General features: G+C 43.0%; 1 protein-coding gene across 4 annotated transcripts; it reads right to left on the reverse strand.

Moving 5' to 3' along the window:
• Nucleotides 1-496: 496 nt before the first annotated feature.
• Nucleotides 497-14223, reverse strand: LOC139543009 (tyrosine-protein phosphatase non-receptor type 7-like). Of its 4 annotated transcripts, none has more exons than XM_071349079.1 (11): nucleotides 14053-14223; nucleotides 12058-12126; nucleotides 8694-8826; nucleotides 8199-8388; nucleotides 8017-8101; nucleotides 7824-7909; nucleotides 7377-7514; nucleotides 4890-5000; nucleotides 4005-4162; nucleotides 2007-2120; nucleotides 497-1660 (listed from the first exon to the last, which is right to left on the reverse strand). In XM_071349079.1, the coding sequence occupies exons 2-11, from the start codon at nucleotides 12101-12103 to the stop codon at nucleotides 1510-1512; spliced, it is 1212 nt and encodes a 403-aa protein (XP_071205180.1). In that variant the 5' UTR covers nucleotides 12104-12126; nucleotides 14053-14223; the 3' UTR covers nucleotides 497-1509. The 4 variants fall into 4 exon arrangements, with proteins under 4 accessions (XP_071205180.1, XP_071205183.1, XP_071205181.1 ...); XM_071349082.1 differs by lacking the exons at nucleotides 12058-12126; nucleotides 14053-14223 and adding exons at nucleotides 9372-9430; nucleotides 9559-9835; XM_071349080.1 differs by lacking the exon at nucleotides 12058-12126.

A 14223-nucleotide genomic window follows, 5' to 3' on the forward strand; every position in this document is an offset into this window, starting at 1 on the left:
ATCTTTAGTTTAGATTTATGTAGTTATAATTTTGTAACACTATTTTAACATTATGCGCTCTGCAAAGCTGCACAAATTATTGTTAGTCTCAACGTCAACAGTGAAGAGGCGACTCCGGGATGCTGGCCTTCTAGGCAGAGTTGCAAAGAAAAAGCCATATCTCAGACTGGCCAATGAAAATAATAGATTAAGATGGGCAAAAGAGCACAGACAGTGGACAGAGAAACTCTGCCTAGAAGGCCAGCATGCCGGAGTCATCTCTTCACTGTTGACGTTGAGACTGGTGTTTTCCATTAAAAAGCAGCCGTTTCCAGCTGCAATATTCATTTACAACATCAGAAATATCTACACTGTATTTCTGATAAATTTTGTGTTCATTTAATGGACAAAAAATGTGCTTTTCTTTCAAAAACAAGGACATTTCTAAGTGACCCCAAACTTTTGAACGGTATGTGTATGTATTTTGTCTTCAGAATGTCAAGTGGACTGCAATTAATTAAAGCCAAGGGCATAACATATTTATTATCAGGATAGCAAATATGGACAAAATGATTATTCATGAATTTCAATACAATTCCAACCAGTCCCACGTGCCCATAAAAATGCTACAATAACTGTCACAGTCAAGGGGATGAGATTGCCACAGACAGCACATGAGCAGAGTTCCAGAAGCTTGTTCTCCCATACAGAAAGACAGAGTTCCAGAATCTTGTTCTCCCATACAGAAAGACAGAATTCCAGAAGCTTGTTCTCCCATACAGAAAGACAGAGTTCCAGAAGCTTGTTCTCCCATACAGAAAGACAGAGTTCCAGAATCTTGTTCTCCCATACAGAAAGACAGAATTCCAGAAGCTTGTTCTCCCATACAGAAAGACGGAATTCCAGAAGCTTGTTCTCCCATACAGAAAGACAGAGTTCCAGAAGCTTGTTCTCCCATACAGAAAGACAGAGTTCCAGAATCTTGTTCTCCCATACAGAAAGACGGAATTCCAGAAGCTTGTTCTCCCATACAGAAAGACAGAATTCCAGAAGCTTGTTCTCCCATACAGAAAGACAGAATTCCAGAAGCTTGTTCTCCCATACAGAAAGACAGAATTCCAGAAGCTTGTTCTCCCATACAGAAAGACAGAATTCCAGAAGCTTGTTCTCCCATACAGAAAGACAATTCCAGAAGCTTGTTCTCCCATACAGAAAGACAGAATTCCAGAAACTTGTTCTCCCATACAGAAAGACAGAGTTCCAGAATCTTGTTCTCCCATACAGAAAGACAGAGTTCCAGAATCTTGTTCTCCCATACAGAAAGACAGAGTTCCAGAAGCTTGTTCTCCCATACAGAAAGACAGAGTTCCAGAAGCTTGTTCTCCCATACAGAAAGACAGAATTCCAGAAGCTTGTTCTCCCGTACAGAAAGACAGAATTCCAGAATCTTGTTCTCCCATACAGAAAGACATAGTTCCAGAATCTTGTTCTCCCATACAGAAAGACAGAGCTTCAGCTGGGCTTTCTCTGTCACCGCGTTTCTCCTGTAGTACTGCCGGTCTGGATAGGGACAAGGACAGGGCTCTCTGAGCCACAGTCTGTGTTCACCAGCTGTCGGCTGTACTGGGCCAGGGTGAGGTACAGGAACTGGTACTGCTCACTGGTCTGTATCATACCACCCCTGACAACACAAACAATCAATCAATCAATCACATTTATTTTATAAAGCCTTTTTTTACATCAGTAGTTGTCACAAAGTGCTTTACAGATACCCAGCCTAAAACCCCAAGAGCAACACAGAGCGGCAGAGAGTGAAGGAGCAGCATTCTTCAGGGCAGCATCCCCAAGCTAAGATGCCTATGACTACAGCACCTTTTAAATAACTCAAGACAAATTTCAAATGCGTTGTTTGAAGCAAGGTGCTCACTTGATAGTTTACTTGATAGAAACAGAGTTTTGATGAAACATGCTTGGCACTTTACTACCAGCTGCAGGGCAGCAGCAGGGCAGTGTGTAGTATCTAGTACCTGTCGAGGCGTAGCTTGCAGACGATTCCAAGCACGTCAGCCTTACTGGTGTGTTTTAACTGCAGGCATCCAATGCTGCTGGCGATGAAACAACCTGTTCTACCAATCCCTGCACTGTAATGGAGAGCATATGACAAATGAAGTCAGATCGAGTCACAGCATAAAAGCACTGTCTGACTCTAACCTGATCCTCCTGGCAACTTGTTCTACTATTCACACCTTTTTAAAATGTGAAAGGAACGTGAAGGCAGCCTACACAGGGGCCTTTGTTATGAACACACAGACAGAGAAACACGTGACGGAGACATTGGAAATCCAAAGAGACTCCAGAAAGCGGTCCTAAATTAGCAGAACAGAAATTTGACGAACTGACTTGTTGGAAAGGACATGTATCTATTCTCCAGTCTCTGCTACAGTATTTGCCTGCAATACACAGTCCACATGCAGTACATACACGTATTGAACACAACACAAAATTAAATCCATAGCAGTCACCTTTGTCGTCAGTAAGTGAACTCAAGCTAGTCACGGTAAATCATAATTGTAAGAATTTAATTCTGACTGACATGGTATGTGAAATGGAGCCTCCCTTAAGTGTCATGACATAGACTACTTTACCAAACGTATGTGGACTCCTGCTCGTCGAACATCTCCTTCCAAAATCATGGGCATTAATATGGAGTTGGTCCTCCTTTTGCTGATATAACAGCCTCCAATCTTCTGGGAAAGCTTTCCACCAGATGTTGGAAACATTGCTGAGGGGACTTGCTTCCATTCAGGCACAAGCGCATTAGTGAGGTTGGGCACTGATGTTGGGAGGTTAGGCCTGGCTTGCAGTCGACATTATAATTCATCCCAAATGTGATCGATTGGGTTGAGGTCAAGGCTCTGTGCAGGCCAGTCAAGTTCTTCCACACTGATCTCAAGAAACCATTTCTGTATGGATCTCTCTTTGTGCACGGGGGCATTGTCATGTTGAAATAGGAAAGGGCCTTCCCCAAACTGTTGCCACAAAGTTGGAAGCACAGAATAATCTAGAATGTCATTGTATGCTGTAGCATTAAGATTTCCCTTCACTGGAACTAAGGGGCCTAGCCTGAACCATGAAAAACAGCCCCAGACCATTATTCCTCCTCCAGCAAACTTTACAACTGGCGCTATGCATTCGGGCAGGTAGCGTTCTCCTGGCATCCACTAAACCCAGATTTGTCCGTCGGACTGCCAGGTGGTGAAGCGTGATTTATCACTCCATTGAACGTGTTTCCACTGCTCCAGAGTCCAATGGTGGCAAGCTTTACACCACTCCAGCCGATGTTTGGCATTGCACATGGTGATCTTAGGCTTGTGTGCGGCTGCTCGGCCATGGACACCCATTTCATGAAGCTCCCAACGAAAAGCTCTTGGGCTGACGTTGCTTCCAGAGGCAGTTTGGAACCTCGGTAGTGAGTGTTGCAACCGAGGACAGACGATTTTTACGTGCTATGTGATTCAGCACTCCCATTCTGTGAGCTTGTGTGGTCTACCACTTCGCTGCTGAGCCGTTGTTGCTCCTAGACGTTTCCACTTTACAATAACAGCACTTACAGTTGACCAGGGCAGCTCTAGCAGGTCAGACATTTTACGAACTGACTTGTTGGAAAGGTAGCATCCTATGGCGATGCCACATTGAAAGTCACTGAACTCTTCAGTAAGGCCATTCTAGTGCCAATGTTTGTCTATGGAGATTGCAAGGCTGTTTGCTCGATTTTATACACCTGTCAGCAACGGGTGTGGCTGAAATAGCTGAATCCACTAAGGGTGTCCACATACTTTTGTATATATACTGTATAAACACACTGGAGCGAGAACCGTTCAATTAGGACTATTTTCTTATCAAGGACATTCTATAACATATGCCAATGTTAGTTCTCTCACATGTATCAAAGTGAAAGTTAATGACAGCTCGTGTTAAGGGTTGTGTTAATGAGAGCCAGTGTTAAGGGTTGTTTTAATGTGGACCTGCAATGGACGATGGTGGTTCCTAGGCTGGGGTGGGACTGCCTGTGTTCCTCCACGTCTGACACCAGTCTGAGCAGAGGCCCAGTGCAGTCTGGAGTCTGGTGGTCTGGCCATGTGGAGTACCAGTAGTGCCTCACCTGCCTGCTCTCTGAGCCCACCTGTAGGACACATTGTTGTTAGTAAGTTAACTGCTTCCTTCATCCGTCCCTTCATTCATCCATCTATCCATCCCTTCATTCATCAGTCCATCCCTTCATTTATCCATCCATCCATCCCTTCATTAATTAATTCATCCATCCATCCATCCCTTCATTTATCCATCCATCTGTCCCTTCGTTCATCATCCATCCCCTCATTCATCCATCCATCCCTTCATTTATCCATCCATCCATCCCTTCATTTATCCATCCATCCATCCCTTCATTAATTCATCCATCCATCCCTACATCCATCCATCCATCCATCCCTTCACTCATCCATCGATTCCTTCATTTATCCATCCATCCATCCATCCCTTCATTAATTCATCCATCCATCCCTACATCCATCCATCCATCCATCCATCCATCCATCCATCCATCCATCCATCCATCCATCCATCCATCCATCCATCCATCCATCCATCCATCCATCCCTTCATTTATCCATCCATCCTTTCATTCATCGATCCATCCATCCCTTCATTAATTCATCCATCCATCCATCCCTACATTCATTCATTCATCCATCCATCCATCCCTTCATTCATTTATCGATCCATCCCTTCATTCATTCATCCATCCATCCCTTCATTCATTCAGAAGTTTTGAAGTTCTGAAACTGGTGTAACCCAGAGCTTTGACTGGCATTATGAGATGTTCAGACAACAACAACCTACTATCTCACCTGAATAATTATGTCTCGAATTGTGTAGCCATCACATTCTTTCACAATGGCCACTCTGAGCTCAAATCTGCCATAACTGCCCTCCTTCTCTGGCCAGTAAAGCTCACACTTCTGAAACACAGAACACACTTTCTGTAGACTTCAGACATGAACCAAAGTCTCTTACAAGGATTTTATAAACCATCTCTGCTTTACCACCAATGGGTCTGTAAAAGGAAACCCTTTAGGAGATTAGAGTTTATTGACACACCCGTGCATCAATCTAAGAAACATAATAAAAAAATCCCCATCAAAATCCGCCAGTTTAATCTAGAGATATCTGTTTTTACATGGGCTGTGCGTCTCAATCCACGGCATCCGCCTATGTCGGCCTTCCACATCTGTGGTGGAAGGTGGCCGAGCTACAGCCGTGTTTGTCAGACCATGAGACATCCTGAAAATTGCTCTTCTCACGAAAACGTCCATGCAAATTAATAGGATCACTCTACAGAAAGATAAGACTCTCACAAACCTTATTCCTTATGATACATTTTTTGACTGTCTTTGTTGCCATTTATTGATGTTTTATTCAATGTGTTTCTATGGGCTTTAGTAGGAAAGGCCAATTTCAATATTTTATCCCCCCAAAAATGTATATATGTATATATATATACAGTTGAAGTCGGAGATTACATACACTTACGTTGGAAAACTAGTTTTCCAACCACTCCACAAATTTTCTGTTAACAAACTATAGATTTGGCAAGTCGGTTAGGACATCTACTTTGTGCATGACACAAGTAATATTTCCAACAATTGTTTACAGACAGATTATTTCACTTATAATTCACTGTATCACAATTCCAGTGGGTCAGAAGTTTACATACACTAAGTTGACTGTGCCTTTAAACAACTTGGGAAATTCCAGAAAATTATGTCATGGCTTTAGAAGCTTCTGATAGGCTAATTGACATCATTTGAGTCAATTGGAGGTGTACATGTGGATGTATTTCTACCTTCAAACTCAGTGCCTCTTTGCTTGACATCATGGGAAAATCAAAAGAAATCCGCCATGACCTCAGAAAAAAAATTGTAGACCTCCACAAGTCTGGTTCATCCTTGGGAGCAATTTCCAAATGCCTGAAGGTACCACGTTCATCTGCACAAACAATAATACGCAAGTATAAACACCATGGGACCACGCAGCCGTCATACCACTCAGGAAGGAGACGCGTTCTGTCTCCTAGAGATGAACGTACTTTGGTGCAAAAAGTGCAAATCAATCCCAGAACAACAGCAAAGGACCTTGTGAAGTTGCTGGAGGAAACAGGTACAAAAGTATCTATATCCACAGTAAAACAAGTCCTATATCGATATAACCTGAAAGGCCGCTAAGCAAGGAAGAAGCCACTGCTCCAAAACCGCCATAAAAAAGCCAGACTACGGTTTGCAACTGCACATGGGGACAAAGATTGTACTTTTTGGAGAAATGTCCTCTGGTCTGATGAAACAAAAATATAACTGTTTGGCCATAATGACCATCGTTATGCTTGGAGGAAAAAAGGGGCGGCTTGCAAGCCGAAGAACACCATCCCAACAGTGAAGCACGGGGGTGGCAGCATCATGTTGTGGGGGTGCTTTGCTGCAGGAGGGACTGGTGCACTTCACAAAATAGATGGCATCATGAGGGAGGAAAATTACGTGGATTTATTGAAGCAACATCTCAAGACATCAGTCAGGAATTTAAAGCTTGGTCGCAAATGGGTCTTCCAAATGGACAATGACCCCAAGCATACTTCCAAAGTTGTGGCAAAATGGCTTAAGGACAACAAAGTCAAGGTATTGGAGTGGCCATCACAAAGCCCTGACCTCAATCCCATAGAAAATTTGTGGGCAGAACTGAAAAAGCGTGTGTGAGCAAGGAGGCCTACTAACCTGAGCTCTGTCAGGAGGAATGGGCCAAAATTCACCCAACTTATTGTGGGAAGCTTGTGGAAGGCTACCCAAAATGTTTGACCCAAGTTAAACAATTTAAAGGCAATGCTACCAAATTCTAATTGACTGTATGTAAACTTCTGACCCACTGGGAATGTGATGAAAGAAATAAAAGCTGAAATAAGTCATTCTCTCTACTATTATTCTGACATTTCACATTCTTAAAATAAAGTGGTGATCCTAACTGACTTAAGACAGGGTCTTTTTACTAGGATTAAATGTCAGGAATTGTGAAAAATTGAGTTTAAATGTATTTGGCTAAGGTGTATGTAAACTTCCGACTTCAACTGTATATATATATATTTATTGTTTTACATAAAGGGATAAACAGCTAAATGAACTAAATGAAATAGCTAAAGGGGGGGTGTTCTACTAAGCTAAAATATGGAATTATTTTAACAACCTTAAAAGTATTCCACATGTTAGCTTAGTAGAATCCCCCCCCCCCCCCCCCCCACAACGGCTTAGACTTTTAGAGGTTAGGAGAGAAATGGAAGCAGGATGGGATTTCACCTCTTTCTTCTCCTTCAGCTTGGTGATCATGACAATGGAGGTGGATCTCTCCTGCCACACCATTTCCCAGAAGTCATGCACGGTGTTGAGCATGGGGCCCTGGGTGGCGATGTAGGCGCTAGGTGCACCGTTGTAACCCTGCGTGGGCGACATCAAGATATGGGGCTGTGTCATTTCCACTTTGACTTCCTGTGGGTTTCCTTGGTTGACATCATGATACACCCACGTAAACCAACTGTATCACTCCACATCCTTAACATCCACTGTGCAATGCGTATGCTATACTTTCACACAACCTTTTATATACATTTTTATGACCTTTTTGTATGACTTCATGTTCACCTACTTACACTTCTTCATCCCCATAAGGTCTAGAATGACTTTAAGTCTGCATAACTTAAATACAAATAAAAACCAATGACCCTCTTAATTACAGGTGGTTCTAACCTTTATGTAGTTTGCGTTGATGTATCTCTCAGTCTCACCCCCCTCCTCTGCTGCGTGGTTCCTCAGACACACACGGGTCTCAGGATCTGGTTAAACATGATTATAGTTTATACATTGTTTATTATATTGCCTGGGTGCCATTGTGTTTCAGCATTTATCAACTTATGCTTATCAATTTTCCCTAGTCACTCACTTGGCAGTATGGTCTTGTATCTGTCTTTTAAAGCCCGTCCGGGAATATCCAGCTCTGAAGGGTTCACAAAGTTTGGAGGAATTTTCTGTTGGAAAGAACGGACAGGCTTAAGGTCCGGATTCAACTTGATCCTGCATGCAGTCAATTGTCTGCATATAGTAACAGTTACAGTAGATACCGACCTGGTACTCTGAGTTCAGCCTGCTGGTCTCTTCAGACGCCTCCTGCAGCTGAGAGGGGGTCAGAGGGCGTGTTGAGGTCCTCAGCAGGTGGAGGATGGTCTCTCTGGGAGTGGAGATGGAGCATAGGGTCTCCACTGCTTCCAGACTGAGACTGCTCACGCCCAGCACCAGGGACACATTGGATCCCCGTCTGAGGATGATTGGAACCACAGAGAGGACAAAACGATCAGGGACTCTATTTGCATTTACGTAATGTATCACTTATAGTTTATCATAAAATATATTTTGATTTGTTTAACACTTTTTTGGTTACTGCATGATTCCATGTGTGTTATTTCATCGTTTTGATTTCTTCACTATTATTCTACAATGTAAAAAATTTTAAAATAAAGAAAACCCTTGAATGAGTAGGTGTGTCCAAACGTTTGACTGGTACTGTAGTTTATCATGGCCATGATGACAGTACTGTGAGTTGAATATCATGGATGTGTGTACCTCTCCTGGAGCCGGACTGGTCTGCGAGGGGCTGTGGCAGCAGGGCAGGAGGCTGACTGGTCTTTGTCCACAGGGTGTGATGATGGTGATGATGTGGATTCTACTGACTCACTCATGGTGCTGTGTTGAATTACTGGTTGAATTGAGTGAAAACAATCCCAAGAGAGAGAGAGAGAGAGAGACAGAGAGAGACAGAGAGGGAGGGAGAGAGAGAGAGAGAGGGGGGGGGGAGGGAGAGAGAGAGGGAGGTAGAGAGGGGGGGAGAGAGAAAGGGGGGAGGTAGGGAGGGAGAGAGAGAGAGGGAGGGGGGGAGAGAGAGAGAACGAGATGGAGAGGGAGAGGGAGAGAGGGATGGAGGGAGTTGGGGGGAGAGAGGGAGAAGGGGAGGGAGGGAGAGATGGAGAAGAATAAAGCGGGGGAGTGGGAGAGAGAGGGAGAGGGAGAGATGGAGATGGAGAGAGGGAGAGATGGAGAGAGGGAGAGAGGGATAGAGGGATAGAGGGAGAGGGAGAGGGAGAGGGAGAGGGAGAGGGAGAGGGAGAGGGAGAGGGAGAGGGAGAGAGGGAGAGAGGGAGAGAGGGAGAGGGAGAGATCACATTATTTCCTCATTATGCCTACACAGTAAACACACTAAAACAGTAATTCAATTCAGATGGAATTTAAAATATTTCACCCTACTTGTCAACTCTTCTTGTCAAAAGAACAGCAGTTTATGAAAGATCTCACATCCCCTGAAACTGACATTCACAACACATGACACGCAATAGAGAAACACCATTGACTAAACTTTTTTTTTCTTCAGATCATCAGACATAATTTCTCTCCTTTGTTGCCTGATTGTCGCTAAACTAGGATCTATCCATACCTGAATCCTGGTCTGTCAATATGTCAGAGTAATCCTAAACCAAATGAAATGTCTGCCATCGACATGAACCAACCACAGTGAGAAACAGAAAGAGAGAGAGGGAGAGAGAGAGTAACACAGTGAGAAGTAGAGAGTGAGAGAGGGAGAGAGAGAGTAACACAGTGAGAAGTAGAGAGTGAGAGAGGGAGAGAGAATAACACAGTGAGAAGTAGAGAGTGAGAGAGGGAGAGAGAGAGTAACACAGTGAGAAGTAGAGTGAGAGAGGGAGAGAGAGAGTAACACAGTGAGAAGTAGAGAGTGAGAGAGGGAGAGAGAATAACACCGTGAGAAGTAGAGAGTGAGCAGGCACAGACATGCAGTCTTTTTGACACAGTGACTCAGTATGTTAGCAGCTAGCCTCTTCTCTGGCTTCAGGTGCACATGTCTAAACGTGAGAGAGGATCAATCACTGAGAAGCTCCTGGAGGGAAAAGAAGGGGGAGAATATTGTAAAGCTGGTGTTGTAAAGCTGGTATTGTAAAGCTGGTTTTTTGTTGTCAATAGGTGATTCAGTAGAGTCATTCCTCAGTGACTCCAGGCTCAAGGCAGCTGCAAATATGCAATGATTTATTCATCATACTAACATAAACGTTTGCATATTGTATATTTTCTGATGAAGTCCTTGAAGCGGGATTGTATGACAGAAATAAATAATGTACCAAAAAACTAAATATAAATATTCTCAGATAAGTACAGTGCCTTATGAAAGTATTCACACCCCTTGACTTTTTCCAAATATTGTTGTATTACAGCCTGAATTTACACAACACCCCATAATGTCAAAGTGGAATAGTGTTTTTCATTATTATTATTATTATTTACAAATGAATGAAAAATGAAAAAATTAAATGTCTTGAGTCAATAAGTATTCAACCCCTTTGTTATAGCAAGCCTAAGTACGTTCAGGAGTGAAGATGTGCTTAACAAGTCATATAATAAGTTGCATGGACTCTGTGTGCAATAATATTGTGTAACATGATTTTTGAATGACTACCTCATCTCTGTACCCCACACATCCAATTATCTGTAAGGTCCCTCAGTCGAGCAGTGAATTTCAAACACAGATTCAACCACAAAGATCAGGGAGGTTTTCCAATGTCTCACAAAGGTCATCTATTGGTAGATGGGTAAAAAAAAAATCAGACATTGAATATTCCTTTTGTCAGTGACCCAGTCACTACAAAGATACAGGCGTCCTTCCTGACTCAATTGCTATGAGCCAAAGGTGACTTTAAAACAGTCACAGAGTTTAATGGCTGTGAATACAGTGAATGTTCCTGAATGGCTGAGTTACAGTTTTGACGTACAGGTAAATCTACTTGAAAATCTATGGCAAGACCTGAAAATGCAAAAGATCAACAACGAATTTGACAGAGGTTTAAGAATTTTGAAAAGAATAATGGACAAATGTTGCACAATCCAGGTGTGTAAAACTCTTAGAGATTTACTCAGAAAGACTCACAGCTGTAATCACTGCCAAAGGTGCTTCTACAATGTATTGACTCTTTCTAAATTTGCCAACATTTCTAAAAATATGTTTTCACTTTGTTATTATGGGGTATTGTGAGTAGATGGGTGAGAAAAAAACATCAACGTAATCGATTTTGAGGCAAAAGGAGAATACTTTCTGAAGGCACTGTAAATAGCTTTCAAGTTTGATATGAGCTCAAAAACATTATAGAAATAGAATAGAAATAAAGACTTCAGTGAGTATTAGAATATTAAATGATGAAGAGGTGATGTGTTTATTTATAGTTAAGCAATAAGGCCCGAGGGGCTGTGGTATATGGCCAATATACCACGGCTAATGGCTGTTCTTAACCACGATGCAACACGGAGTGCCTGGATACAGCTCTTAGCCGTGGTATATTGGCCATATGCTCACCCCGTTATCATCCAGAAGGCGAGGCCAGTTCAGGTGCATCAAAGCTGGGACCGAGAGACTGAAAAACAGCTTCTATCTCAAGGCCATCAGACTGTTAAACAGCCATCACTAGCACATAGAGGCTGCTGCCTATATACACAGACTTGAAATCACTGGCCACATTAATAAATGGAACACTAGTCACTTTAATAATGTCTACATATCTTGCATTACCCATCTCATATGTATATACTGTATTCTATCCTATTCTACTGTATCTTAGTCTATGCTGCTCTGACATTGCTCGTCCATATATTTATATATTCTTAATTCCATTCCTTTACTTAGATTTGTGTGTATTGGGTATATGTTGTGTAATTGTTACATACTACTTGTTAGATATTGCTGCACTGTCAGAGCTAGAAGCACAAGCATTTCGCTACACCCACAATAACATCTGCTAATCACGTGTATGTGACCAATAACATTTGATTTGATTTGATTTGACATACCACAAACCCCCCCCAGGTGACTTATTTATATTATAAACTGGTTGTCAACATAATTAGAGCAGTAAAAATACATGTTTTGTCATACCCGTGATATGCGGTCTGATATACCACAGCTGCAGGCCAATCAGCATTCAGGTCTCGAACCACCCAGTTTCTAATTATTACATACAGTGGGGAGAACAAGTATTTGATACACTGCCGATTTTGCAGGTTTTCCTACTTACAAAGCATGTAGAGGTCTGTCATTTTTATCATAGGTACACTTCAACTGTGAGAGACGGAATCTAAAACAAAAATCCAGAAAATCACATTGTATGATTTTTAAGTAATTAATTTGCATTTTATTGCATGACATAAGTATTTGATCACCTACCAACCAGTAAGAATTCCGGCTCTCACAGACCTGTTAGTTTTTCTTTAAGAAGCCCTCCTGTTCTCCACTCATTACCTGTATTAACTGCACCTGTTTGAACTCGTTACCTGTATAAAAGACACCTGTCCACACACTCAATCAAACAGACTCCAACCTCTCCACAATGGCCAAGACCAGAGAGCTGTGTAAGGACATCAGGGATAAATTGTAGACCTGTACAAGGCTGGGATGGGCTACAGGACAATAGCCAAGCAGCTTGGTGAGAAGGCAACAACTGTTGGCACAATTATTAGAAAATGGAAGAAGTTCAAGATGACGGTCAATCACCCTCGGTCTGGGGCTCCATGCAAGATCTCACCTCGTGGGGCATCAATGATCATGAGGAATGTGAGGGATCAGCCCAGAACTACACGGCAGGACCTGGTCAATGACCTGAAGAGAGCTGGGACCACAGTCTCAAAGAAAACCATTAGTAACACACTACGCCGTCATGGATTAAAATCCTGCAGCGCACGCAAGGTCCCCCTGCTCAAGCCAGCGCATGTCCAGGCCCGTCTGAAGTTTGCCAATGACCATCTGGATGATCCAGAGGAGGAATGGGAGAAGGTCATGTGGTCTGATGAGACAAAAATAGAGCTTTTTGCTCTAAACTCCACTCGCCGTGTTTGGAGGAATAGAAGGATGAGTACAACCCCAAGAACACCATCCCAACCGTGAAGCATGGAGGTGGAAACATCATTCTTTGGGGATGCTTTTCTGCAAAGGGGACAGGACGACTGCACCGTATTGAGGGGAGGATGGATGGGGCCATGTATCGCGAGATCTTGACCAACAACCTCCTTCCCTCAGTAAGAGCATTGAAGATGGGTCGTGGCTGGGTCTTCCAGCATGACAACGACCCGAAACACACAGCCAGGGCAACTAAGGAGTGGCTCCGTAAGAAGCATCTCAAGGTCCTGGAGTGGCCTAGCCAGTCTCCAGACCTGAACCCAATAGAAAATCTTTGGAGGGAGCCGAAAGTCCGTATTGCCCAGCGACAGCCCCGTAAACCTGAAGGATCTGGAGAAGGTCTGTATGGAGGAGTGGGCCAAAATCCCTGCTGCAGTGTGTGCAAACCTGGTCAAGAACTACAGGAAACGTATGATCTCTGTAATTGCAAACAAAGGTTTCTGTACCAAATATTCAGTTCTGCTTTTCTGATGTATCAAATACTTATGTCATGCAATAAAATGCAAATTAATTACTTAAAAATCATACAATGTGATTTTCTGGATTTTTGTTTTAGATTCCTTCTCTCACAGTTGAAGTGTACCTATGATAAAAATTACAGACCTCTACATGCTTTGTAAGTAGGAAAACCTGCAAAATTGTCAGTGTATCAAATACTTGTTCTCCCCACTGTATAGCACAACAAAACAATATGGTCAGGAAGCTCCGAACATAACCGTACGCCGTACTGTAATGATGGAAGATTGAGCTGAAATCATGCATCAGCTGGGCTGAAACGCTGCCTCAGACTGACCAGCGAGTCTTCCATGTTCTTAGCGAAAAAGTGACGTTAATTCCAAGTGATATGATGACGGGGTAAACATTATAACAAGCTGAAGACAATCTGTAGTTTATCTGCAGGCATACAGTACAGTATGCAGGTGCCTCTTGGTCGTCACCATCACACTGTCAATGAGATAGGCCCAGCAGGTAACTCACCAGCGCAAGGGGACTGCAATCGAAGTTGGCCCTCGGTTATCGCCTCTCTCCTTGTGCTCCTGTGTACTGTGTGGATGTGTGTTGGACCAAGGTCTCAGTCCAGATGAGCCAGCAGCACAGACGCAGGCAGGTTTGACTCTTTACCGCTTGGCTTTAGGGAAGCTTATGAGA

This window comes from Salvelinus alpinus, chromosome 17 (genome assembly GCF_045679555.1).
Source record: "Salvelinus alpinus chromosome 17, SLU_Salpinus.1, whole genome shotgun sequence".
Classification (NCBI taxonomy): Eukaryota; Metazoa; Chordata; class Actinopteri; order Salmoniformes; family Salmonidae; genus Salvelinus; species Salvelinus alpinus.